Source organism: Apteryx mantelli, chromosome 5 (genome assembly GCF_036417845.1).
Source record: "Apteryx mantelli isolate bAptMan1 chromosome 5, bAptMan1.hap1, whole genome shotgun sequence".
Lineage (NCBI taxonomy): Eukaryota > Metazoa > Chordata > Aves > Apterygiformes > Apterygidae > Apteryx > Apteryx mantelli.
The window spans coordinates 87,393,099-87,419,012 of record NC_089982.1 but is presented as its reverse complement, the minus strand read 5'-3'; the positions used below and the strand labels follow the sequence as shown (position 1 = coordinate 87,419,012).

Here is a 25,914-nt window from a genome sequence, read left to right as displayed (position 1 = left end):
CTGGGAGCCGGAGGAGGCCTGGCGCCTTGGGCAGTGAGGGGGGAGGCTGGGCGAACCCCAACCCTGCCTGGCCGCGCCGGCCGTGTGCCATCACCCCGCTGCCCCGGTGCAGCCCCGCAGCTCCACGCTGCCGGCACGGCCATGCAGGGCACTCGCAGCGGGGTGCTGTGGATGCTGCAGTGCTGTTGCACTGGGGGGGTTTCCAACTCAGTGCAGGGGAACTGGAGGGCAGCTTGGGAGCTGGAGGGGGGTTGAGGGGAGGGATCTGGGGCTGGGGTCAGGCACGTGCTGGGACATGCAGGGGTCCCGGGCAGCAGAGGAGAGGCCTTCCTCGCCGGCCGCCAGCAGCTCCCCAGCGAACCCAGCCGCTCCCGCTGATGTGTGCATGAGCGGTGTGTGTGCATGCTGTGGTGCCTGTGCGTGCCATGGTGCCTGTGCATGCTGTGCTGCGTGTGCGTGCTGCGTGTGTGCTGCACTGCATGTGCATGCTGTGCTGCGTGTGTGCATGCTGTGCTGCGTGTGTGCTGTGCTCGGTGCGCATGCTGTGCCACATGTGCATGCCATGCCACTGTGCTGCATGTGCTGCATGTGCATGCTGGGCCATGTGTGTGCTGTTTGTGCATGCTGTGCCACGTGTGCATGCCCGTGCTGCATGTGCATGCTGTACTGCGTATGCCTGCTGTGCCGTGTGCCCGTGCTGCACATGCATGCCCATGCCATATGTGCATGCCAGGCTGTGTGTGCATGCCTGTGCCACATGCACATGCTGTGCTGTGCATGTGCTGTGCTGCGCGTGCATGCCTGTGCTGTGTATGCACGCCAGGCTGTGTGTGCTGTGCTGCGTGTGTGCTGTGCTGCGTGTGTGCCATGCTGTGCTGTGTGTGTGCGTGCCGTGCTGCGTGTGCATGCTGTGCCACGTGTGCATGGCCATGCGCATGCACGGGACCCCCACACACCCCCCCTCTCGCTCGTGCCCAGGGCAGGCTGCCAGGCTCAGCCGGGCGATGCCTGAGCTCTTCCCTCCTCCCGCGCGTGTTGGCAAAATCCTGCTGGCAAAGTTGGGAAACAGAGAGAGCCCCGTTGGCCCGGCTGTCGGGGGAATCGCAGCTGCGGCGGCTCGCGAACTGCACAGTCGCGGCGCAATCTGCTCCGCCGGAGGTGTTACTCGGGCATGTGGCGGGGAGGGCGGCGGGCTCGGGGGCTGGCGCTGCCGCGGCGGCTTTCCCTGCGGGGGCCACCCAGAGCGGGCTGCCGCAGGGGGGGTGCTCATCCCCGCCGGCCCGGCCTTGCCCAGCCCGGATGCTCGAGGGATGGAGTCGCGGCCTCCAGAGCAGCGCTGCCCGGCTGCCGCGTGCACGCGCGTGGCCGTCCCTGCCTGGCTGTGCACCACCACGTGCACGCATGCATCCGTCCCAGCGCTAGCAAGCCCCGCTCGCTCGGTGCTGCTCCCCACCGCGCGGTGCCCCGGCTGCCCACCGCCTGCACGCTCTGCACACATGGTTTCAATCGTGCACTAAATCATGTTTGCGTGCACACGTGGCCGGAGCATGGGTGAGCACGGGCGCAAAGTGGGTGCCCCCGGAGCAGGCAGGACTTTGAGAGGAAACGGCTTGCACATTCCCCTTCTCTCCCTCTGTGGCTTGCTTCTCCAGGTGCAGGTTGGGGCTGCGCTGGTGCATGCCAGGATGGCCGGGAGCCTCCACGGGCTGCGGCCGGGCCACCCTCTCCCCAGCACCCCACAGCCGCAGCAGCCCCGGGCAGCTCCCGGGCGGGCGCAGGGGGCAACCGGGGTGCCAGAGGTGGGACACAGGTGCCTTGCATGGTTCTGCCGGGGCAGCAACATGCTCTGCGTGTCTCAGGGCATGGGGGTGTGCATGCGTGTGTCTGTGCATGTGTGTGCCTGTGTGAGCATGCCTGCGTGTGCCTGTGCATGTGTCTGCACACCTATGGGCATGCGCATGTCTGTGTGTATGTGCATGTGTGTGTGTGTGTGCGCGTGCTTCTTGTGTGCCTGTGCATGTCTGCACGTGTGTGCCTGTGCATGTGTGCGTTTGCCCATGTGCACATGCATGCACGCCGGTGCACGTGTGCATTGGCCTGTGCACGGCTGCATGCCTGTGCGTGTGCTTGTTCATGTGTGTGCACATGTCCCATGCACGGCCCCAGGGCTGCTGCCGCCCCCGGGCTCCACTCACCCCCCCCACGTGCACACCTCCTTGTGCACCCACTGCCCTGTGTGCACACACTCCTCCTGCACACTCACCCCCACACGTGCACACCTCCTTGTGCACCCACTGCCCCGTGTGCACACTCCTTCCCCGGCACACGCACAGGTGTGTGGCTGCAGCTGCCATGCAGGCATATGTGTGCATGCACATGCACATGCATGCACACACGTGCACACGCACCCGCAGGGGCACCCGGCTGGGAAGCCCGGCTGGCGCCCTGCTCCTCCGTCCACCCTGGCCCCGTGCGGGCTGGATGCACCCCGCTGCGTCCCCCCTCTCGGCACGTCCCCGGGGCCGAGCGGTGCCTCGGGGTGCTGGGGATTTGGTGCCACGGCACGGGGTGTTGCACCCCGTGCTGGGCTGCGCTGGCCGGCGTCTCCGGGGTGGCCGGGAGGAGCGCCGCGCGGGGGCTGCTTGCACGGCGCCGTGGCCACGCGGGCGGCCGAGGGCTCCCGGCGCGCTCCTGCGGCGGCGGCAGGATGTTTGCTTTGGCGCTGGCGCGGGGGGCTGGCTGCCCGCGGGCGGGCGGGCGGGCGGGCGGCTGCAGCCGGGGCCGGGCGATGCCGGCCGGGTCCGGCTTTGGGAGGGATCCGCAGGGAGCTGAGCCAGTCCCGCGCTCGCGGCAGGCGCCTGGCAGAGCCGTGGGGAGCACCGTGCGGGAACGGGGCACCGGGGAGGGCAGCGGGCAGGGTCTCCGGTGCTGCAGGGCTGGGGTGGCCTGGCACAGCGTGGCACGGCGTGGCACAGCGTGGCACGGCACGGCATGGCCCAAGGAAGCAGGGTGCAGCGCAGCATGGGACGACCGCCGTGCCCTGGGTGCGGGGGGCTGTGGGAGGGGGGGCAGCAGCCCCAGCCCCCCCGGAGCCAGAGCAGCGTACGGCCTGGAGGAGGGGGCGCGTTTCTCTTGGGGTCCCAGGAGTCCGGCGTGGGGAGGAACAACCGCTCCCGTGTTTCCGGGACGCCGGCAATGGGAACAAGATGTGGGGCCGGAGCCGGGAGCGCGGCCGGCTGCTCCGGCCAAGCGGGGCTGAGCGTTTCCAGGCGCAGCAGGGCAGGGCCAGGAGACAGCTCGGCTCTGGGATGAGTGGCACTGCGTGTCCGTGGCCTGCGTGTCCCCTCCACGGGGACGTCCCTGGGACAAGGAGCACTGCGTGTGTACCCTCCATGGGGACATCCCTGGGACACGGAGCACTGTGTGTGTCCCCTCCACGGGGACGTCCCTGGGACAAGGAGCACTGCGTGTGTTCCCTCCATGGGGACATCCCTGGGACACGGAGCACTGTGTGTGTCCCCTCCACGGGGACATCCCTGGGACAAGGAGCACTGCATGTGTCCCCTCCATGGGGAGACATCCCTGGGACATGGAGCACTGCATGGCCATGGGCTGCATGTCCCCTCCATGGGGACATCCCTGGGACACAGAGCACCGCATGGCCATGGCATGCATGTCCCCTCCATGGGGACATCCCTGGGACATGGAGCACCACACGTGTCCCCTCCGTGGGAACATCCCTGGGACACAGAGCACCACATGGCCATGGCCTGCGTGTCCCCTCCATGGGGACATTCCTGGGATATGGAGCACCACACGTGTCCCCTCCATGGGGACATCCCTGGGACACAGAGCGCTGCATGTCCATGGCCTGCGTGTCCCCTCCGTGGCAGGTCCCCATCGCCGGGGCGCAGCCCTGCGCCCCCATCCCTGTCCTGCGGCGCTCACGGAGGACGTGGAGCCGGCAGCCTTTCTGCAAGTCATTTTATTTCCATTTCCCGCAGCCCCCGGCTCGGAGCCTCACGGCCCCCCCGGGCATCCCAGCCCCCCCGGCCCATGCCAGGGCTGGCACAGCGGCACGGGGGGAGCCGGGGCCGGGGGGGCCGGGGCGCCCCGGTGGGGGGGGACACGGGCTGGAGGCCCCCGCCTGCACCGCGGGGCCGGAGCCCCCCGCCCGCCGGGGCACCCCCCAGGGCCGGTGTCGGGGGGGGGGGCGGCTGGGGACAGGCGTCGGGGACCCAGCTCCTAACTGGTGGGTCACGGGGATAATATTCGCTTTACATGTGCTTACATTGAAACGGGGCGTGAAGGCCTCACCGGCAGCCGCGGCACGGCACGGCACGGCTGGCGGGCGCGGGGGGACGCGGCGCCGGGGGGGCAGCGCGCCTTGGCTTTTGGTTTTTTCCCTTTTTCTTTATTTACAAAACTCGCGGCTGCTCTGCCCCCCCCCCCCCCCCCCCCCGCCTGGAAAGAAAGGTAAAAACGCCAAAACGCGCGCGAGGGGCAGCGCCGGAGCTGGGGGGGCTCCCCGGGGGGGGCTCCCCGCCCGGCCCTCCAGAGCCCCCCGCCGCTGCCTGCCCTCTTGCTAAAAATAATAATAATAACGTTAATAATAACAGTGATAATCATAATAGTGAAAGCGCTGCAGGCGGGCGTCCCGGGGGCAGCCGGCTCCCCTTGGCTGCTCTGCCGATCCCCGTGGGCGAGGGGCTGCATCCCGGCACGGGGCTGGCGGGGGGGGGGGGCAGCCCGGACCCCCCCCCCGTGCGCCCCCCTCCCTCCGCTGCCTGCGTCTTGGGGGGTCTGTGCGGGGCGCAGCCCCCCCGGCGGGGGGTCCCGTCCCCGCCGAGCGCCGGGGGGCCGCGGGTGGGCGGCTCCACATCTGGAGCGCAACATCTGGGAGCGCGGCCGCTGGGACGGGCTGGGAAGTGCGAGGGAGGAGGGAGGGAGCTGGGCCGGCCCGGCGCAGCCCCCCCCCCCCCCCCTCCCGGGCCTTCCTGCACCCCCCGCGCCCGGGCCGATGGGTGGCCCCGCGCCGGGGGGGGGGGTGGGGGGGGAGGGGGAAGGGGGAACGTGCGATGTTTTGAGGTTAAACTCAGAGGTTTTGGTTCGTATCCGGCGGCTCCCTGCAAGGCCGAGGCGGTGCGGAGCGCGGGGCCTCCGCGGCGCCAGCACCGGGGCCGCAGCGCGCCCGGGCTCGGAGCCCTCCCCGGGTCCTGGGGGGGGGGGGCGCAGCGGCACCGGGGCGGGGGGGGGGGACAAGCCTCCTGCCGCCCGGCCCCGTCCCCTCAAAGGTGCCGCTGCTGCGCCCCGCGACGGCGGGGACGGGGGGGCGGCGGGCGCTGGGCTCCCGGCTGCAAGAGACGGCGAGGAGGGGCGGGGAGCGCCGGGGCAGCGCGGAGCGGAGCCCTCCGCGGCCCCCGGCCCCGGCCCCGGCCCCGGCCCCGGCCCCGGCCCCGCCGGGACGCGCTCCGGCGCCGCCCGAGCCCTTACTGCGCTTAGGAATAGGCCAGTCCTTGGAGCGACCGCGCCGGCGTGTGAAACTTGTCCGAGTCCTCGAAAGACGCGTCTGGGCGGCGCGGAGGGAGGGAAGGAGGGAAGGAGGGAAGGGAAGGAGGGAAGGGAAGGAGGGAGGCAGTGAGCCGAGCACGGGCTGCCCTCGGGGCCGCGCCGGCGGGGGGGGGGGACGGCACGGGGCGGCCGGGGGCTGCGCTCACCTTGCAGGCTGCCGCCGCTGGTGCTGGAGCAGGCGGGCGGCGGGGAGGTCTGCGGCCGCACCACGGGGGCGAAGGCGCTTTTCTGCTTCACCGCCGAGATCATGTTGACGGGGGAGAAGGAGAAGACGCCGGTGGGGGTGGAGGTGTTGGTGCCCGACGGGAGGGTGATGGAGGAGGCGCCGAGCGGGGGGCTGGAAGGCATAACTGGGGGGGGAAGAGACGCCCGCTGAGCTGGCAGGGCTGCACGGGGGGAGAGCAGCCCCCCCCGGGGCTGGGCATTGCCCCCAGCTCACCCGGGACACCCGGCAGGAGCAGCCTGGGGCCGGGCATCGCTCCCAGCTCACCCGGGACACCCAGTGGGAGCAGCCTCGGGGCTGGGCATCGCTCCCAGCTCACCCGGGACACCCGGCAGGAGCAGCCTGGGGCCGGGCATCGCTCCCAGCTCCCACAGGACACCCGGCGGGAGCAGCTCGGGGCCAGGCATCGCTCCCGGCTCACCTGGGACACCCAGCGGGAGCAGCCCCGGGGCCGGGCAGTGCTCCTGGCTCCCACGGGACACCCGGCAGCAGCAGCCCCGGGGCCAGGCATCGCTCCTGCCTTATCTGGGACACCCAGTGGGAGCAGCCCCGGGGCCAGGCAGCATTCCCAGCTCGCCCGGGACACCCGGTGGAAGCAGCCCCCAGGTCCCTGCTCCCCCATATTGCAGCCAGCTCGAGGGACTCGCGTGGATCCGGGACACTGGCAGGACCCGGCCCCCCGCAGAGGCCGCCACGCCGCCCCGGACGCGGACTCACTGGCGTAGGGGGAGTTGGCGGTGGAGCCGTTGAGGAAGCTGGGGGAGCCGGGCACCCCCAGGCTGGCCATGGTGCCGCCGCCGTAGCCGTTGATGCTGGAGGCGCCGCTGTAGCTGCTCTGCTGCGGCGTGGAGCTGGGCACGTAGCCCCGCGGCGAGACGCTGCTCGTGTTTCGGGAGTAGCCTGCGGGCGAGAGCGGCCGGCGGTGGCAGCGGGACGGCGGCGGCACCGGTCCCGGCCCCGCGCTCAGGACAGGCTCGCCAGCCCCGGCCCACCTTGCTCGGTGCCCTGCGCCGCCTCGCCGATGTTGACGGCCAGCTGGCTGCCGAAGGAGTTCACCGCCATCATGCCGGCGTGGCCGTGGTTGCCGGCGAGCGAGGACAGCTGGCCGGGCGTGCGGGGGACGCTGTACAGCGCCTCGGCGATGTCCGCCGCTCGCTTCAGGATGATGTCCTGCAGGGACGGGGACGGCGTCACCGGGGCGCGCGCGGCCCCAGCTTCCCCCAGGAATGGGAACCGGCTGTGCCGGGAGGAGACGGGCAGGGGCAGCTGAGGCTGCTCCCACTCGTGCCACCTCCCGGGACATGCACAGCCCCAAGCTTCCCCCAGGAACGAGAACGGCTGTGCCGGGAAGGGAAGGGGCAGGGGCAGCTGAGGCTGCTCCCACTCATGCCACGAGCCAGGAAGGACGTGGGAACAAAGGAGGCTTCAGCGGAGCCAAAGCCGGGCTCGGCGGAGCCGCGCGGCCCTGACCTGGGCGGCTGCGCTTTCCGCCCAGGTGGGGGGCGGCCGGCAGGGCCCTGACTCAGCGCCCGAGGAATCCTAACGCGAAGCAGATGTGGGGCCAGCGCCGGCGTCCCGCTCCCGCTCGCAGCGCCGGGCCGGGGCGGCGCGCGGTGCCCGCGGTGCCGGCGGCAGCGGGGTCGGGTCGGGCGGTACCTGGTTGCTGTGCGGCATCCCGTAGAGCGCTTCCACCAGGTCGCCGCCCGCTTCAGCAGCACCTCCTGCGGGGGAGCGGGTCGGGGTCGGGGGGGGGGGCGCGGGCACCCTGCCCCCCCCGTCTGCGGGCGCCCCAGAGCCCCGGCGCCCGGCTCCCCTACCTTGGGCAAGCGCTCGGGGTCGCCGGGGTGCCGGGGAATGACCTTCTGCAGCCGCTGGAAGCCGTAGTCGATGGTGGCTCCGTTCAGCGCTGGGCGAGGGGACACCGCGGTGAGGCTGCCGCGCGGGCGGCCCTGGCCTCATGGGGAAACTGAGGCACGGGCCGTGGGGCGCGGGGCCGGGCAAGAGGCACGGCACGGGGGGGGGGGGCACAGCCCCATCCCCGGCCGACCTCTCCTGCTGCGTGTCCTGGGTCCTGCAGGGCCACCCCACGCGTCACCCCGTCCCCCTGCGGCCGGCAGCTGTGACCCCCCCCGCCTCCTGCCCAGCAGCGCCCCGAGGATGGCCGGGGCTGGCGAGCGGCCTGCTACGGAGCCGCGACGGAGACAGAGTGCCTGCGCTCGCAGGAGCATGTGCTGCGCCCACGGCACGCGGCACGGCAGCCACCACACTGGGATCGAATCCCTGCGGCACCATACATGCTGCCCTGCATGTCCCCTGCACAGTGCACATGTGTGCATGGCCCCTGCTCACGCTGCACATGTGTGCATGGCCCCCTGGCACATCGCACGCGTGTGCACGGCCCCTGCTCACACTGCACGTGTGTGCACGGCCCCCCCGGCACATGGCACGCGTGTGCACGGCCCCTGCTCACACCACGTACATGTGCACGCTGCCCTGTTCGCTCTGCATGCATGCATGCTGCCCTGCTCACTGCATGCACCGTGCATGCTGCCACGCTCACATCACATGCACGTGCATGCTGCCCTGCTTGCACCGCATGAGTGTGCATGCTGCTGCGCTTATGCCACACAGGCATGCTGCCCAGGGTCGTGCCGGATCTCCCATGGAGCGGTGGAGGGAGCTGGGAGGAGGCTGCGGGGCCACGGGCAGGCGCTGTGGGGACCCCTGGGCCTGGGGACAGGCTGTGCCGGGGCACAGGCAGAGCCCCTGAGGCCTGGGGCACGGGGACACCGTGGCACTGCCGGGAATGTGACTTGTCCTCTGGAGCGTGCTGCTGCTCTGGTGCACGGCCCTGCCGGACATGGCCCCCGGCAGCACAGTCCGTAAGCGCAGCTTCCGTCGCACACCCGGCTGCACCACGGCGCTGCACCCGGGCATGCACATGCACACACACACGTGCACACACGTGCACACACGTGCACACACAGGCTCCCAGCTCTGCCCCGGCATGGCAACGTCAGGCGGGTGCATGCTGGCTCCCAGCACCGCTCCTTTGCACACGCGTGGAGGATCCCACAGTGCCTGTGACACGTGACACGTCGCACACGCACAGTCACGCACTTGCTGTGCCGCACGTGCACTGACACGCTCTCACACACGTTATCACACATGCAGAGTCTCAGCCAGTGCCTTCCGCCCGGTGGCATGTGTGCTGCGCACACAACCTCCCCACGCAGCGACTGTCTTGCACCGTCGCACGCCGGCCAGCGTGTCCTGCGTGCGGCGTTGCACACGTACAGCCCTCCTCCGTGTCACCCGTGCTCATGGCACCATGCACGCTGAGGGGGATGGGGGTTCCCCCCCCAGTGTTACGTGCACGTCAAACCCACGCGCACACGTGCAGCGTGCAGCACACGTGCAGCGTCAGCCCTCCCCGGAGCGCCGGGGCGCAGGCGGCCGTGCATTCCGCGTCCCACGCGCCCTCACCGGTGTAGACGAAGCGGCCCGGGGCGCCCTTGCAGAACTGCTTCGACTTGTAGGAGAGCGTCACCTCCACCACGCCAGGATGTCGCCGCGGCGGGGTCTGCACCCGGATGGCGTGCGGCGTGATGAGCTGCGGGGGCGCGCGGGGCTGAGGCGGGCGGGCGGGCGCCGGCGGGGGGCTCGTGCCGCCCGCGCCCCCCCCCAGCGCCGCCGCCTACCTCGCTCCACACCAGCATGGTGCCGAAGACCACCTGGAGCCCGTCGAAGAAGTTGTCACCGATGACGATGACGGTGGCGCCGCCGGTGGTCCAGCCCTCGCTGGGGCTGATGGCTTTGATGCAGGGGGTGGCTGCTTTGGGGGGGAGGGGAGAGAGGGGGTGGCAGTGAGAGGGCGGGTGTGCGGGGGGGGGCATCCGGGGGACACGGCGCTGCACGGATGGGGCATGTGTGCGGCGTGGCCGGACACACGGAGCGCCCGCACACGCTGCACTGTGGACAGAGCTGGTGCTGGCTTTCCAGCGCTGCATTTGGCATTTCTGGGCACACGTGCACCCACGTCAGTGCATGCAAACACACGGTGTGCGTGTGCGTGTGCATGCCCGGCTCCCGTGCCACAGGCCCGGCTGCCGGGACTCACCTTCGGAAGGGTCGAGGCGCCGTGCCCGGCGGCCGTGCTTGGAGTTGTTGTGCACGAACATGTTGTCGGACACAGCCAGGACGTGGCCGTCCACGTTCACCGTTGTCGACACCACCACCTGCGTGAGAGGCGCAGCGGGGAGAGCCGGGTCGGGGCTGCGAGCACCCCGCGCCCGGCTGCTCCCTTGGGATCCTTTCCCTTTCCATGGACAAGTCGGTCCTGCTGGAGGGTCCTCATCCCCCCGCTCATCCCTGGTGTCCCCCCCACACCTCTGAGCATCCTGGGAGGGCCTTGCCTTGCCCTCTGGACCCTCCAGGCCCGGATGGACAGCTGTGGTGGTGAGGTGTGTGCAAATACACACGTGTGCAGCTGTGTAAGTGTGTGTGGACGTGTATGTGGGTGCTTATGTGTGCATACACAAGCACCTGTGTGCATGCATGCATCCGTGTGCACGTATGCATCTGTGCGTGCATGTGTGTGTGTGTGCATGTAGGTAGGTGCTTATTTGTGCATGTGTGCATACGCAAGCACTGGTGTGCATGCATGCATCCGTGTGCACACATGCATCTGTGCATGCACGCACGTGTGCATGTGTATGCGGTGCTCATGTGTGCATGCATCCGTGTGCACGTATGCATCTGTGCGTGCATGTGTGTGTGTGCATGTGTAGGTAGGTGCTTATTTGTGCATGTGTGCATACGCAAGCACTGGTGTGCATGCATGCATCCGTGTGCACACATGCATCTGTGCATGCACGCACGTGTGCATGTGTATGTGGTGCTCATGTGTGCATGCATCCGTGTGCACGTATGCATCTGTGCATGCATACGCATGTGCATGTGGTGCTCATGTGTGCATGCATCCATGCATCTGTGCATGCACACGTGTGTGTGAGAGCATGTGTGCACACAACTGTGCACAACACGGCGCCGCAAGCTCCCAGCATCGACCAGGGCACTGCCTTGGTCACCTGCCTGTCACCACCGCCGCTGGGCCGGGGGGCACCGGGCACGCGGTGGGGACACCCCGAGCCGTCCCCTGCAACCCCAGCCCACACCCCCACGCCTCCCCTCGATCGCTCCCCTCCGGCGTGGAGGTGGGTGGACTTGGCTGTTCTCCCGGAGCTGCTTGGTGCTATGCAAATTGGATAGGTCGTTAATCATGTAAAAATGTCACAATTATCATATCTTTACGAGAGGCCCTAATGAAGGCACCCGTGCTGGGTGGGAGACGGGATCAGACCCCCCCCCTCCGCTCTGCAAAAGGAAACTCCAGCTGCCGCGGGGAAAGCTCGGCTCTGGAAGCGGGGACACGGAAGAAGAGTTTGCAAAGGGGTCTAGGGGAATTCGGGCGCTCGATTCCCCAAAGGGGAATCGAGCGCCGAATTCCCTAGACCCCTTTGGGAAATATAAGTGGGTTTGACTTGTGGCCTCGGGGCTCACCTGGAAGCGCCGCATGTCCCGGGGGTTCCCCGCGTTCTTCAGCAGTTTTGGTTGCATTTGAGGAAGAACTTGAGGAAAAACCTAGGGGGGAAGGAGAGACGCCAGCCGTCGGTGCCCGGCCGCCCCGGAGACATGTGCGGTCGCTCCCCGCCATGCACGGTCCCCGTTCGTCCGTGCACCCACCGCGGCATGCACTGGTGTGTGCACCGCCTGCCCCAGCTCGTCCCCCCCTCGTGGGCACGGCCGGGTCCTCGGCTCGGCCTTGGGGACACACACGCAGCCGCATGCCCGGACCGTGGGCACATGGCCCCTGGGGTCGCGGACACGCTCCTGGGAACATGGGCATGCTTCTGGGATCCCAGACAGGTTCCTGGGACCACGGACATGCTCCTGGGGTCATGGACATGCTCCTGAGACCACAGGCATGCACTTGCCAGGACCATGACACGTTCCTGGGATCATGGACATGTTCCTGGGACCATGTACAAACTTCTGAACCATGGATATGTTCCTGGGATCATGGACACATTCCTGGGACCACAGGCACACACTCTCTAGGACCATGGACATGTTCCTGGGGTCACGGACATGCTCCTGGGAATGTGGGGCATGCTCCTAGGATCCCAAACATGTTCCTGGGACCACGGACATGCTCCTGGGACCACAGGCATGCACTTGCCAGGACCATGGACATGCTCCTGGGATCATGGACATGCTCCTGGGACCATGTACACACTTCTGGAACCATGGACACATTCCTGGGATCATGGACACATTCATGGGACCATAGGCACACGCTCTCTAGGACCACAGATGTGTTCCTGGATCATGGTTGTGTTCCTGGGACCATAGGCCACACGTTCTCTAGGACCACGGATACGCTCCCTGGACCACAGACATGCTTGTCAGGACCACAGACCATGCTCCTAGGACCACGGACACGCTCCAGGGACTGCAGGCACACTTGTGGGGTCATAGACACACTCCGGGGACCACGGACACGCTCCTGGGGTCATGGACACGCTCCCGGCACTGCTGGTGGGAGCGCAGGCACACGCGTGCTCTCCAGGGCCACCCGCACAGCCTGCCGCGTGCACACAGCACGTGTACTACACACACAGGGGGACACGCGTGCACTGGCACATGCACACGGGTGTGCACACCAGCCATGGGCACACACCCCTGCACGCACACGCACACGGCACACACACCCAGGCGCAGGCACCCTGTGCACACACAGGGCCACGCGTGCCCCGTACATGCCCACGGCTGTACGTGCCTTGCACACGCACCCAGGCGCAGGCACCCTGCGCACACACAGGGACACGCGTGCCCCGTACATGCCCACGGCTGTACGTGCCTTGCACACGCACCCCGGTGCAGGCACCCTGCGCACACACACACGCGCACACGCACACGCGCACAACGCACACGTGCACATGGCTGGGAGGCCGATGGTGCCGGGCCCTCTGCCCACGTCCCGCAGCGCCACACACGGCAGCTCGCTGGCAGCCTGACCCTGCTGTGTGCCCAGGACCTGCCCCGAAATGGGGGGGGGGGGCGGCCAGCCCCGTCCCATGTCACCCCACTGTGCCAGGTCACCATGCCATGCCAGGCAGGGGTGGGCGCCCGGTGGCCCTGGGACCCAGTGCTGCTGGACAGGGCATGCACGGCCCCTGCTGCCCAGGCCCTCATCTCCCTGCCTATCCCTTGTGCCTCCCAGAAGGGAATGGTCCCCAGAGAGGGTGGCAGTGTCCCCAGACCCCGTCCCGCCTGCGGACCCTGCTCACCTGGCATGTGCCTCACTGTCCTGCCCCAGCATCCTGCTCAGCATCCCGCCCTGCATCCCGGCCTGACATCCCGCCTGGCATCCTGCCCCCACATCCCAACCCAGCATCCCGCCTCACCATCCCTCTACACCATCCTGGTCCCACATCCCGCCTCACCATCCCTCTACATCGTCCTGGTCCCACATTCCGCCTCACCATCCCTCTACATCGTCCTGGTCCCACATCCCGCCTCACCATCCCTCTACATCGTCCTGGTCCCACATCCCGCCTCGCCATCCCTCTACACTATCCTGGTCCCACATCTCGCCTCGCCATCCCTCTACACTATCCTGGTCCCACATCCCGCCTCACCATCCCTCTACACCATCCTGGTCCCACATCCCGCCTCGCCATCCCTCTACACCATCCCGGTCCCACATCCTGCCTCACCATCCCTCTACACCGTCCTGGTCCCACATCCCGCCTTGCCATCCCTCTACACCATCCTGGTCCCACATCCCACCCCAGCATCCCATCCCTGCATCCCTCTGCAGCATCCCCACACTGCTGTCCTGCCCTGGCATCCCATCGCACATCCACCCCCCCCCCATCCCACCCCACATCCTGCCACACATCCCACATCACCTGCAGCCACCCCATCCCGCCCCAGCTCCCTCCGTGACTCTGCAACCGCTCTGGGTAGGCTGTGGCACCGCCCGGCACTCCGGATGCTCCGCAGCAGCCCTGCCGCGACGTCGGGCCCTCCGAGGGCCAGCTCCAACGGCGATGGAGGAAAAGGGAGTAAATCCCCCTCCGGCCGCCCCCGCGAGGCGCTGGGCCGGGCGAGGGGCCGGAGCGCCGGGCGAGCCGAGGGGCCGCGTGGAGCCTCCTGCCACGGCGCCCGCCAGCCTCCCAGGTGGTAATCAGAGGAAGGAAGGAGCGTGGAAATGGAAGGCAAAACAACCCCCTCCCCGCGCGGAGATTGACAGAGGCGGCGTGGGGCTGCGGGGCGAGCCCCCCCGGCCCCCCCCAGCGCTGCGCCTTCGCGCCAAGGAGAGGGGAAATAATAATAAAAACACGTCGGACTTCTTCACCTCCTTAAGCGGCAGCCGCGCATATGGGCCCGGGAGTTAAAAATACAGACAATGCGCATACATTAGCATCCGTAATGCACAGCGCTCTCCATTTAATATGCAAATTCCCGGCAATGCTGCCGAACACCTTCTGTTCCGAGCGCATAAATTTGAATTCGCAATTAGAATAATCTTGTATAATTAATGAAAAGCGTCAATTTTAGCTCCTAAGTAATTTGATTAACATGTTGATAGGGCACTTATCTGGCTCTCTAAACCAGTGGGGCTGGGCGTCGGGCCGGGGAGCGGGCGCCGGGGGGGGGGGGCAGGGTGCGGGCCGGGGGGAAGGGAGCGGGGCCGGGCCGGGCCGGGCCGGTCCCCGGTGACCGGCGGCGGCGGGGAGGGGGGGGGGGACACGCTGGGGAAGCCCCTGTGGCTGCGGGAGAGGGCGACGGAGGAAGGGCCGGGATGCGGGACGGCGCCGGGGCGCCCCAGGGGACGGGGCTGCTGTGCCGGGGGGGGGGGAGGGTGCGCGAAGAGCCCCCGGCCGCCCCTGGGGAGAAGGGGTGACGGGCGGGGGGGGGGGGGACACACGGGGTGCTGGGGGCTCTCGGGCCGCGCCGCGGGGTGGGTGACAGGGCCGGCGGCCGCGGGGAGGAAGCGCCCGCGCACAGCTGGAGGCGCGGGCGGCCGCACAGCTGGCCGGCGGCCCGGGGCGGCAGCCAGCACATCTGGCCGCGCCACGCCACGCCGCGAGGGGGGCGCGGGGCCGGAGGCGGCGGGCGAGCGGAGCGCGGGGGCTCGGGGAGCTGCGGGCGCGGGATCGGGGCTGCTGGCGGAGCGGCCGGGGGCTCCCGCCCGGAGCCGCGTGCCCATCCCCGAGGCGGCGCGGCGCCGGAGCGCACGGCACCCACGAGCCTGCGCTCCCGGCAGGGGCTCGCGTCTCCCCTTGGCCCTGGGGTGTGCAGCCAGCGCGGCCGCGGCCACCCAGGAGTCCTGCTGAGCCCGGGGCAACTCGTCACATGGGGAGGCGTGAGGGTGCCAGGCGGGGACGAGGGGCAGGAGCGCCCACGTTGCCCAGCCCCATGGGAGCCCCACGAGCTCCCGGTGGCCCAGCACCTCACCCACGAGCCGAACCGCCCTGCAGCCGGTGCTGTCTCCATCCCCTCGCCCTTCTCCCGCTCGCCGGGGCCAAGGCGAGGGGGCCGCACCATCCCCGCGAGCCCGGCAGCCCTGCAGCATCCCACCGGTGACCTGCGACTCCCTCGCGGCACTGCGGAGCTGCGTGCCGTGCTGGGGTGTGGAGAGGGAGGCAGGGAGGGAGAACTGGATGGGGGAAGGATGGAGGGATGGAGAGAGGGATGGGCGGATGGATGGACAGCAGACTGGATGCTGGGAAGGATGCAGGGATGGGGGATGGTTGGAAGAGTGGATTGATGGATGATGAGAGGGATGGAGAGATAGGGGACTGGATGGGGGAAAGAATGGAGGGATGGATAGAAGATAGAATTGGGGAGGATGGAGGGATGGAAGGATGGAGAGAGGGATGGGCGGATGGATAGACAGAGGACTAGGTGGGGGAAGGGTGGAGGGATGGATAGAGGATAGGATCAGGGGAAGGATGGAGGGATGGAGAGAGGGATGGTTGGACAGATAGAGAACTGGATGGGGGGAGGGATGAAGGGATGGAGGGAGGGATGGATAGATAGAGGACTGGATGGAGGAAGGGACCGAGGGATGGATAGAGGATCAGCTAGGCTGAAGGTTGGAGGGAGGGATGGATAGAGAGAGGACCGGATGGGGGGGAAGGATGGAGGGATGGAGGGAAAGGTGGATGGATGGATACAGGACCAGATGGGGGAAGGATAGATGGAGGGTTGGAGGAAGGGGTGGATGGATAAAGGACTGGATACAGGGAGGGATGGATGGATACAGGACCGGATGGCAAGAGGGATGGATAGAGGACTGGATGTTGGGAAGGGTGGAGGGATGGGTGGGTGGATGGATACGCCTGGCCCTGGCGGCGTGTCCGTCCCCCCCGAAGGCTCCGGCAGGGGCTGGGGCAGGGGGAGAAGCCGAAAGCTGCCCCCCGAGGGGCTGCCTGCCCGCGCGGGCGGGATGACCGCGCCGTGTCCCCTCCATGCCCGGCAGGTGCCCCGCGGTGTGGAGGGCCGGGCCCCCCCGTGCCAGGCTCGCGCGCGTCCCCCATTCGGCTAATGGAAGGGGCCGGATGCTGCCCGCATGATTTGTTTGTCCCACGCGCGTCGGAAGTGTTGCGCCGATGGCAAATGTCGCTGCCCCCATCTGTCACCTCTGGCTGTCGCCACCGCCCAGTGCGGGGCACCCGGCAGCCCATGGCCAGCACCCGCTCCGGTGCTCCGAGCCGGGAGCGCGGCACGGCACGGCACGGCACGGCACAGCACGGCGCCCGCGCCTGCCCCGACGCGCCGCCCCGCAGACGGCGCAGCAGAGACCCAGGTTGCATCCGCCACCCCCTGTGCAGCAGGCCACACGTGCAGCGAGTGCGCGGGGCCTCAGCCCACGTGACGTCACCCCGAGCCGCCACCGCGAGCCCTGAGCTCTGCCGCCCGGTGGGGACGAGAGGCCGCAGGGATTTACAGAGCGCTGCCTAATGCGACGGAGCGGCCGGCCGGCTTCAGCGGATGCATGGACCGCGGAGAAGACGGAGCGGAGACGCGAGCCCAGCGCTGGGGCTGCCACCCTCCCCCAAGTCATTAGCGCTAACGAGGTGGCCCACACCGGTCCCAGCCAGCTCCTGCAGGCCCACGGGATGCTCGGAGCTGCCAGCCCGGAGCAGCGGGGCTGGTGGTTCCCAGGGGCCTGCGGGATGCTCGGAGCTGCAAGCCAAGGGGCGGTGGGGGAGCCAATCCCGGGGCAGCTCCCGCGGGATGCTTGGAGCCACAAGCTGGGGGGTGATGGGGGAACTGATCCCAGGGCAGCTCCCATGGGATGCTCGGAGCCACGAGCTGGGGGGGCAGCAGGGGAGCCGATTCCGGGGCAGCTCCCACAGGATGCTCAGAGCTGTGAGCTGGGGGGTGATGGGGGAACCGATTCCCGGGGTGGCTCCCACGGGATGCTCAGAGCCGGGGGGCGGTGGGGGAGCTGATTCCCGGGGCGGCTCCCGCGGGCACCCACCTGTCGATGATGACGGGGTCGGACGGCGTCTCGTTGCGGTTCCCGCAGCTCTTCTTGTCGCAGCAGCGGCTGGCAGGGCGAGAGGGGCCGGCGTGAGCGCAGCCCCCCCGCAGCCCCAAGGACCCCCCCCCCCCCGCCCCACGTCCCCCCATCACCCCAGCCCAGCACGGGGGGGGGGGGGGTCCTGCCCCACGGCGGGACGGGGCGGGCGGCAGCACCACGGCGGGGGGGGGCTGCGAGCCGGGGAGGCGGCGGGGGCCCCGGGAGCACCGCGGGGAGCCTGGCGGCCCCCGGCCCCGGTGTCGTTAGCGCGGCTCCCGAGATCAATTAGCGGCGCTGGCACGGAGCGCTAATTTGCACAAACACCGCGCGCGAGTGTGGTAAACAAGAGCTGCTCTAATGGGGCACAGGGGACGGGCGGGCGCCGGCAGGCCCCCCGTGGGGCAGCCCCCCCACCCCCCCCCACCTCGGTGCCCGGGGGCCGCACGGGGCTCCCCCCCCCAACCCCGGCGCGGCGCCTACCTGCACATGATCTCGTGGGTGAGCAGCACCCGGCACATCTCGGGGTTCTTGTCCTGCCCCTCGTAGATGATGGCCTGGGGGGGGGGAGAGAACCCAGGTGGGGTCCCTGCCCCTGTCCCCAACCCGCCCCCCTCCCCCCCGCAGGGGGGCACGTGCAGGGCCTTGCAGCCGTGCACCCTGGCGGCGAGTGCATTTCGGCGAGGTGCCTCCGTGAGCATGCACGGGTGCACGTGTGCAGAGCAGAGGCGTGTGCCCAGGCACCCGTCCCGCGGGGGCTCGCGCCCACCGGCCTCCAAGCCAGCGAACAACGGTGCACGCGTGGATGCACGGCTGCGCCCAAGTGGAGAGCCGCACGCCCCGGACACCTGTGCCCTGCACGCTTGTGTGTTTGGGCACAGGTACAGATGTGCATGCCCTGCACACCTGTGTGTGCACAGAGGCACGGACATGCGTGCCTTGCACACCTGAGTGTGTGCATAGGTGCATCTGTGCATGCCCTGCACACCTGTGTGTTTGGGCACAGGTACAGATGTGCATGCCCTGCACACCTGTGTGTGCACAGAGGCACGGACATGCGTGCCTTGCACACCTGAGTGTGTGCATAGGTGCATCTGTGCATGCCCTGCACACCTGTGTGTGTGCACATGCCCAGATGTGTGTGCCCAGCACCCCTGCGTGTGCACACGTCCAGATGTGCATGCCCGGCATCCCTGTGTGCACGCACATGTCCAGATGTGTGTGCCCAGCACACCTATGTGTGCACATGTCCAGGTGTGCATACCCAGCAGGGCGGCTGGAGCCGTGCTCGGGGGCCCGGCAGGTCCGTGCCTGCGTGGGACAGGGTGGCTGACGGCCCCCCCGGGGAAGGGGGTGCCGAGGGCCACCCCGACCCCCCATGACGAGCCCCGGGCCCCAGCCACGGTCCTGCCCCGCTGCCGCCTCACCTGCTTGGACATGGAGTCGATGAGCCTCACGTAGAGGTCCTGCTCCGTCCGGATGCCTGCGGGACGAGAGGGGGACGCGTGAGCCGTGCCGCGGTCCCGGTGATGTTCCCCCCCCCCCCACCGGCCCCTACCGTTGCTGTAGAGCAGCTGGAGGCGGTAGTGGATGCCGTTGTTGGTTTTCTCGCCGTTCTGCTCCTGGGGAGGGAGGTGGGAGGTCAGATGCGGGATGGGGGCCATGCCGGCACCCCAGAGCCCTGGGGGCATCGCGCTCCCGTCCCAGCGATGCAGCCCTTCACCAGCCCTGCCCCCCCCCCCCCCCCCGGCAGGATGAGCACCAGGCCCTGCCACTCGTGTCATGAGTTTGGGAACGGTCTCAGCCTCTGCAAGCTCCCGGCGGGAGGGGGGGGGGTGAGTGGGGGGGGGGGGGCCCTGCTGCCCCGGCCCCGGGGGCGCTCACCCGGTCCTTCTCCACGAAGTCGATGAAGGAGGTGCGCTCGATCTCCACGGGCTGGCCCTGCCGGTCGTACATGGCCAGCACGAAGTGGAAGAAGTTGGATTTGCGCAGGTTGGAGGGCGGCTGCTTCTCGAAGTGGGCCCGGGCCAGCCCCACGCCGCTGCGGGCAGCGGGAGCGCCGTGAGCCGGGCGCCCGCCTCGGGGGGCTGCCGTGCGCGGCGGCGGCGGTGGCGGCCCAGGGAGGGGGGGGGGCTGCGCGGGGCCGGCGCTGCCCTCGCCCCCCCTCCCCATCCCTCCGCGGGGGGACCCGGCCCCCAGTCCGGCTCAGCAGCCAGCGGGGCGCCGTGTCCAAGAGAAATCCGCAGACATAAAAGAAAATTCCCCGCTTTTGGGATTGGCAACACCCCCCCCCCCCCGTTGTGTGGGGGGGCCCTGCCCACCCCAGCCCCCTGGCCCTGCTCCCACCCAGGGGCATGGATGAGGGGGGGCCGGGGGGGGGCCCTGCGGGGCTCTCAGTGGGCAGCGGCCGGGGGCAGCACGGGGGACAGCGGGGAGCTCGGGCGAGGGGGACCGGGGGTGTCAGGGGTCCGGGGGGGCCTGGGGGTGTCAGCGGGGGGAGGGGAGGGGGTCCTACTGCTCTGGGACAAGGCCACCACCTGTGGGGCCTCCCGGGAACTGCGGGGGGGGGGGGGCACGGCCGGACCCTGGCCCCCGGGGGACAGGGACCTGCACCCTGGTCCTGCTCCCCCCGGTGCAGCACCCTGCACCCTGGCCCTGCTCCCTCCTGCCGGCTGCAGCACCCTGCCAGCTGCAGGGATGAGCCTTGGAGCGCTGGGCCATGCTCCCGGCTCTGCCGCCAGCTCCCTGGATCAGCCCGCACCCGTCCCCGCACCTGCCGGTGCCTCGGTTTCCCCTCTGCGGGAAGCAGGCGGCATTGGCACCCGGAGCTCACGGAAACACCGAACCGGCTGCTGCCAGAAGTTTGCCCTTGTGCCCGGATCTGCGCCGAAAGCCCCCATCGGGCACGGACGGCCCCAAACCCGCCTCGGGCCGGAGGCCGGCAGCGAGCAGCAGGCGAGGAGGAAACCACCCTCGGCCCCGACCTGCGGCCCCCACGGCCCCCTCCTAGCCACCAGCCCCTGGCCTGCCACCGCGGAGCTGCTCCGGCGGCTTCTCCCCGAGCCGGAGCGGGGCCCTGCACAGCATCCCGAGCTGGGCGACCCGGCCACGCCGGAGCCCGGAGCACAGTCCCAGCGGGAGGCGGGGAGGCAGGCAGCACCGGCGAGGCAGCGCTCCCCCCGGCCCTTGCACCCCCCCACCCCCGGCTCCCCGAAGCGGCGGCCCCGCAAGCGCAGCGGGGAGGGGGCCGAGCCCGCCCGCCGCCGGCCCGCTAATAGCTGCAGCTCTGCTCGCAGCACTGCCGAGACCCCGGCGCTCCGCGAGCCCAGCCCGGCTGCCATTAATTATTAAAGGGAATCAGAGCATTTCCTAGCAAACGAGCCCAGCGAATGTCGGTTACAGTAAAGCAACAGCTCCCATTCAGGGATCCTCCAGGAACAAGGGGCACCGCAATTCCGCAGCCAGGGCTCCGCTCGCTCGGCTGCGACGGGCTGGGCAGGGAGGGAGGGAGGGAGCCCGGGCGGCCTGGGAACCTGAGACGCGCATTGGCTTCCCTGCGGGATCCCAGCCCCTCTGCTTTGCACTGCCGGGACCCCAACCCATGTGTTACACTGCCAGGACCCCAACCCTCTGTATTGCACCGCCAGGACCCCAACTCCTGTACATTGCACCGCTGGGACCCCAATGCCTGTGTGTTACACTGCTGAGACCCCAACCCTCTGCATTTCACCACCGGGACCCCAACCCCTGTGTATTGCACTGCCAGGACCCCAATCCCTGTGTGTTACGCCGCTGGGACCCCAACCCCTCTGCATTGCACCACCGGGACCCCAACCCCTGTGCATTACACCTCCCGGACCCCAGCCCCTCTGCATCCCACCGCTGGGACCCCAGCCCCTGTACGTTACGCTGCTGGGACCCCAGCTCCTCTGCATTGCACTGCCGGGACCCCAACCCCTGTGTGTTACACCTCCAGGACCCCGGCCCCTCTGCATCACACCACCGGGACCCCAACCCCTGTGCATTACACCTCCAGGACCCCAGCCCCTCTGCATCGCACCGCTGGGACCCCAAACCCTGTGCATTACACCACTGGGACCCCGGCCCCTCTGCCACACGGGGCTGCAGCTCCCCGGGTGGTTTGCTGGCGGCTCCAGGCAGCGTGCAGGGAGCGACCCTGCGGGGCCGGACAGGCTCACGCAGGCCCTTGCCGGTGGTCGCTGCGGTGCTGCTGTGTGCTGCCACCCGAGCAGAGCGGCAGCGAGGCACCGCAGGAGCACCAAGGGTCTGGAACGGGTCTGGGACGCCAGGCGCAGGCCGGCTGGGTTTGGGGACCGCCAGGAGCCTCGCATGCCGTTTGCCACGTCCACAGGCACGGCGCTCCTGATTTGCACCCAGGCGGTGGGTCTGGACCACACTGGCTGCCCGGGCCCTGGCTCCCGGCCCTGAACCCGCCGGGCTGGGGAGGCTGCGCCCGCTGCCGGGCCTGCAGCAGCAGTCCTCAGCGCCGCGGCTTTATCCACCGCCGGGTCCTTCGGCGCCCGCGCCCTCGCTAGCTGCACCGGCAGCGCGCCGGGAGCACCGCTCGGTCCCGGCCCCCCTGCGCCACCCCACATGGGACCCCGGCTGCCGGCACGGTGCAAAGTCCCCGCGGCCCCTCCGAGCCGCTGGAGCGGGTGGCTGGGGAGGTATTTATCCATCTCGCTCACGGCCCGCTCTGGGGCAGGGGATGTTTCTGCACCCAGAAGGCAAGACCGGCACCTCCGGCATGGGCACGGGGGCTGTCTGGGTGTCTGAGGGACCCTGGCACCCCATGCGGATTCACACTCGAAATGCCCTGTTGAGGCAGCCGGCGGCTCCTTTGCACGGCACCAGCCGGAGATCCCCAGCTCTGATGCCTCTTTGCCTCCACCCTGCCCCATTCCCGGCAACGGGGGGGTTCCTGTGCACGTCCCCCCTCCCCGGTGCCCGTCACCCAGTGGGGGAGAAGCTGCCGGTGACGTGGACCCTGGTGGGGCAGGTCCGTGGGTGCACGGGGGCAGCCGCCACCAGCATCGTCCCCTCCCCGGCTCCGGGGCCGGCAGGGCTGGGGCACCCTGGGGCAGGGCTGGACCCTCGCTCCGGCCCCGTTCCGGGCCCCTCCTGGGTGTCCGAGCTGGGGAGCAGAGGGGGGGGGTGCAGCGGCTGCACGGGGCCGGGGCTGGATTGCTGGGGTCGGCAGTGCAACTCCTGCAGTTTTCAGCCCCCCTGGAGTTATTTGCAAAGACGGCAGCTCGGGATGGGACCCCCCCCCCTCCCCCCCGGGGCTTCAGCCACAAGGCACAGCCTCTGGTGCAAACGCAGCCCCAGCAGAGAGGCGGCAGCGGGGCGGCAGCGGGGCTGGGGACCCCGAGCGCGGGGGCAGCGCGCACGACCCGGCGCTCTCGCCTGCGCGGCGAAGCAGCTCGGCGTTGCGAGCGCTGGGGTTGCGGCTGTGCCTCGCTCCCCTGGGGTGGTGACCCCCCCCCCGACACCTGACCCCTGGGTCCCACCGTCCCCATGGAGCAGCCTGCGCGTGGGGCTCGGGCACCGGGAGGCTTTGGAGCGGGTCCAGGGGGCTGCGCCCTGTCCGGCCGGGTGCCCTTGCCCCTGAGTGCCATGGGGCACAAGGGCCAAGTCACGGCGTCCCCGTGAGCCCTGGCCGCACCGAGCCGCGGTGAGCTCCACGTGTGGCCACCCCCTGCGGCCCCCTCACCCCACGGCGCACACGGGGCACAGCAGGGACCAGGGTGCTGCGACAGGGGGACGGGCAGCCCCCAGCCATGGCCTGGGAGCCCCTGGCATAGGGGTGGAGAGAGCAAGGATGGGGATGAGGCACCTGGAGCCCCGAGTCCCATGGGGACAGCAGGGACAGGGCTGGGGCACACAGAGCCCCATGGGGAGGGCAGGGACAGGAATGGGGCACACGGAGCCTCAGTCCCCAAGGGAACGGCAGGGAGCACAGCCCCACGGGAGCTGGGGTGGCCAGGGCGCGTGGGGAAGGCACCGGGCTGTGGAACGCGGCAAGCTCGGCAGTGCAGGCTGCGTGAGCGGTTGCAGCGGTGACTCCCCCCCCGGCCCCAATGCCGTGACCCCTGCCCGGGAGGTGGGGAGGGCACTGCGGCCGGTCCCCTGCCCTCACCCTCAGTGGCTTTTCCCACCCGACACGGAGGACGGGGCAGTGCAGGTCCCAGCCCTGGTGGACACGCAGCGCGGCACGGCACGGCACGGCACGGCACAGCGCAGCACGACAAGCCCCTCGCAGCTCCGGCAGCGGCTCCTGCCCCACTGCCACCACCCACTGGCCCACCGACATGCGGCTGCAGGCCCAGCATGTGCAGGGTGCTTGGGATGCCCAAGGTACCCGGGTGCACGGGGTACTGAGGATGCCCAAGTGTCTGGGCTGCCCAGGGCACCTGGGGGCTCCTGAAGTGCATGCGCTGCACAGGGTGCCCGGAGCGTGCGGGGATCCCTGGGATACCCGAGGTTTGCAGGGATATGGATTGCAGGAGATGCCCAAGGAGCCCAGGGCGCATGGGGTACTTGTGCTGCCCGAAGTACCTGGGGTGCACAAGGTACCGGGGATGCCCCAGGAGTCCTGCGATGCCCAGGGTGCCCAGGGCATCTGGGATGCGCAGGATGCTCACGATGCCTAGGATGCCCAGAGTGCCCGGGATGCCCACGATGCCTGGGATGCCCAGTGTGCCTGCGGTGCCCAGGATGCGCAGAGTGCCCGGGATGCCTGGTGTGCCCACGGTGCCCGGGATGCCCACGGTGCCCAGGATGCCCAGTGTGCCCGCGGTGCCCGGGATGCCCGGGATGCCCAGTGTGCCCACAGTGCCCGGGATGCACAGAGTGCCCGGGATGCCCAGAGTGCCTGGGATGCCCGGTGTGCCCGGTGTGCCCGGCGTGCCCGCGGTGGCCTCACCTCTGCGCGGCCGTGCTGGCGTCCAGGATGCCGGTGCTCTGCAGCCACCGCACGGAGGGCAGTCCGGCCGTCAGCGGCTCTTCCTTCATGGGCAGCCCGCCGCGGGGCAGCGCCTCCTGCATGGAGAACATGGCGAGGGGGGGCCGGGGGCGGCCCGCCGCGCCGGCCCCGCCGCCGCCCCAAACTTTGCGCTCGGGCCCGCGGCTCAGAGCCGGGCAGGTGCCGCGGGCCGCCGTCGCGGCCGCCGGGGAAGCGGCATCTGCGGCTGGCGGCCGGCGGGGCGGGAGGGGAGCCGGGGAGGCGGGGGGGGGCGGGGGCGGGCGGGGGCAGGGCCCAGAAGTTGGAGACGGAGGCGACGAGCGGCCGAGTGCCGGGGACCGGGAGGGGAAGGGGCGGGGGGCAGCGGGAGAAGGGGAGGGCAGGGAGGGATGGGGAGGGCAGAGAGGAGGAGTGGAAGGAGGGGTCGGGATGGAGGGGTGGGGGCGGCGGAGAGGAGGGCTGGAGGGAGGGATGGAGGAAGGCTCAGAGGAGGAGTGGAAGGAGGGATGAGGGAGGCAGACAGGAGGAGTGGAAGGAGGGATGGGGAGGGCAGAGAGGAGGAATGGAAGGAGGGATGGAGAAAGGCAGAGAGGAGGAGTGGAAGGGAGGAATGGGGGAGGCAGGGAGGAGGAGTGGAAGGAGGGATGGAGGAAGGCTCAGAGGAGGAGTGGAGGGAGGAATGGGGGAGGCAGGGAGGAGGAGTGGAAGGAGGGATGGAGGAAGGCTCAGAGGAGGAGTGGAAGGAGGGATGGAGGAAGGCTTAGGGGAGGATTGGAAGGAGGGATGGAGGAAGGCTCAGAGGAGGAGTGGAGGGAGGAATGGGGGAGGCAGGGAGGAGGAGTGGAAGGAGGGATGGAGGAAGGCTCGGAGGAGGAGTGGGGGGAGGAATGGGGGAGGCAGGGAGGAGGAGTGGAAGGAGGGATGGAGGAAGGCTCAGAGGAGGAGTGGGGGGAGGCAGGGAGGAGGAGTGGAGGGAGGGATGGGGGAGGCAGGAGGCGTGCGGGCGGCGGCGGCCCGGGGCGGCCCGGGGCGGCGGCGGCGGCGCGGGGCTCGTTACCGGGCGTGCGGCGGCGGCGGCGGCGGCGGCGGGCGCGGCGCTGGGCGGCGGCGGCGGCGGCGGCGGCGGCGGCGGCGGCAGCGGCAGCGGCAGCAGCAGCAGCAGCGGGCGGCCGGGGGGGCCCCGGGGCGGCGGGGGCTCCGGGGGCGGCGGGGGGCCGGGGGCGCCGCCGCCCCGCCGCCGCCCCGCGCCGCGGCCCCGCCGCCCCGCCGCGGCCACCAGCACCATAAGCACCAGCACCCGCCGCCGCCGCCCCGCCGCCCCGCCGGCCCGGGCCATGCCGCCGCCGCCTCCCCGGGGAGGCAGGGCCGGAGCCGCCGGGGGGAGGCGGGGGCCGCGGCCGGGCAGGCTGACATCATTCCGGGGAGGAGCGGTCCCTCCCCGCGCCGGCGGAGGGGGTCCGCGGGCAGCGCCGGCACCGGCCGCCCGCCCGGGCCCCGCGCCCCGCCGCCGCCGCGGGGAGCCCCGGGGAGCCGGCG

At 70.2% G+C, this 25,914-nt stretch overlaps 1 protein-coding gene across 1 annotated transcript; it reads right to left on the bottom strand.

Moving 5' to 3' along the window:
- Positions 1-5,448: 5,448 nt before the first annotated feature.
- Positions 5,449-25,714, bottom strand: EBF4 (EBF family member 4). The gene is given in 19 exon segments (XM_067298424.1): positions 5,449-5,569; positions 5,718-5,921; positions 6,512-6,694; positions 6,787-6,964; positions 7,451-7,494; positions 7,497-7,515; positions 7,612-7,700; positions 9,281-9,407; positions 9,496-9,629; positions 9,915-10,032; positions 11,357-11,397; positions 11,400-11,437; positions 17,355-17,423; positions 17,877-17,950; positions 18,821-18,876; positions 18,952-19,015; positions 19,278-19,434; positions 24,340-24,455; positions 25,436-25,714. Coding segments are annotated over 19 exon segments (2,061 nt in total). The 3' UTR covers positions 5,449-5,498.
- Positions 25,715-25,914: the final 200 nt, after the last annotated feature.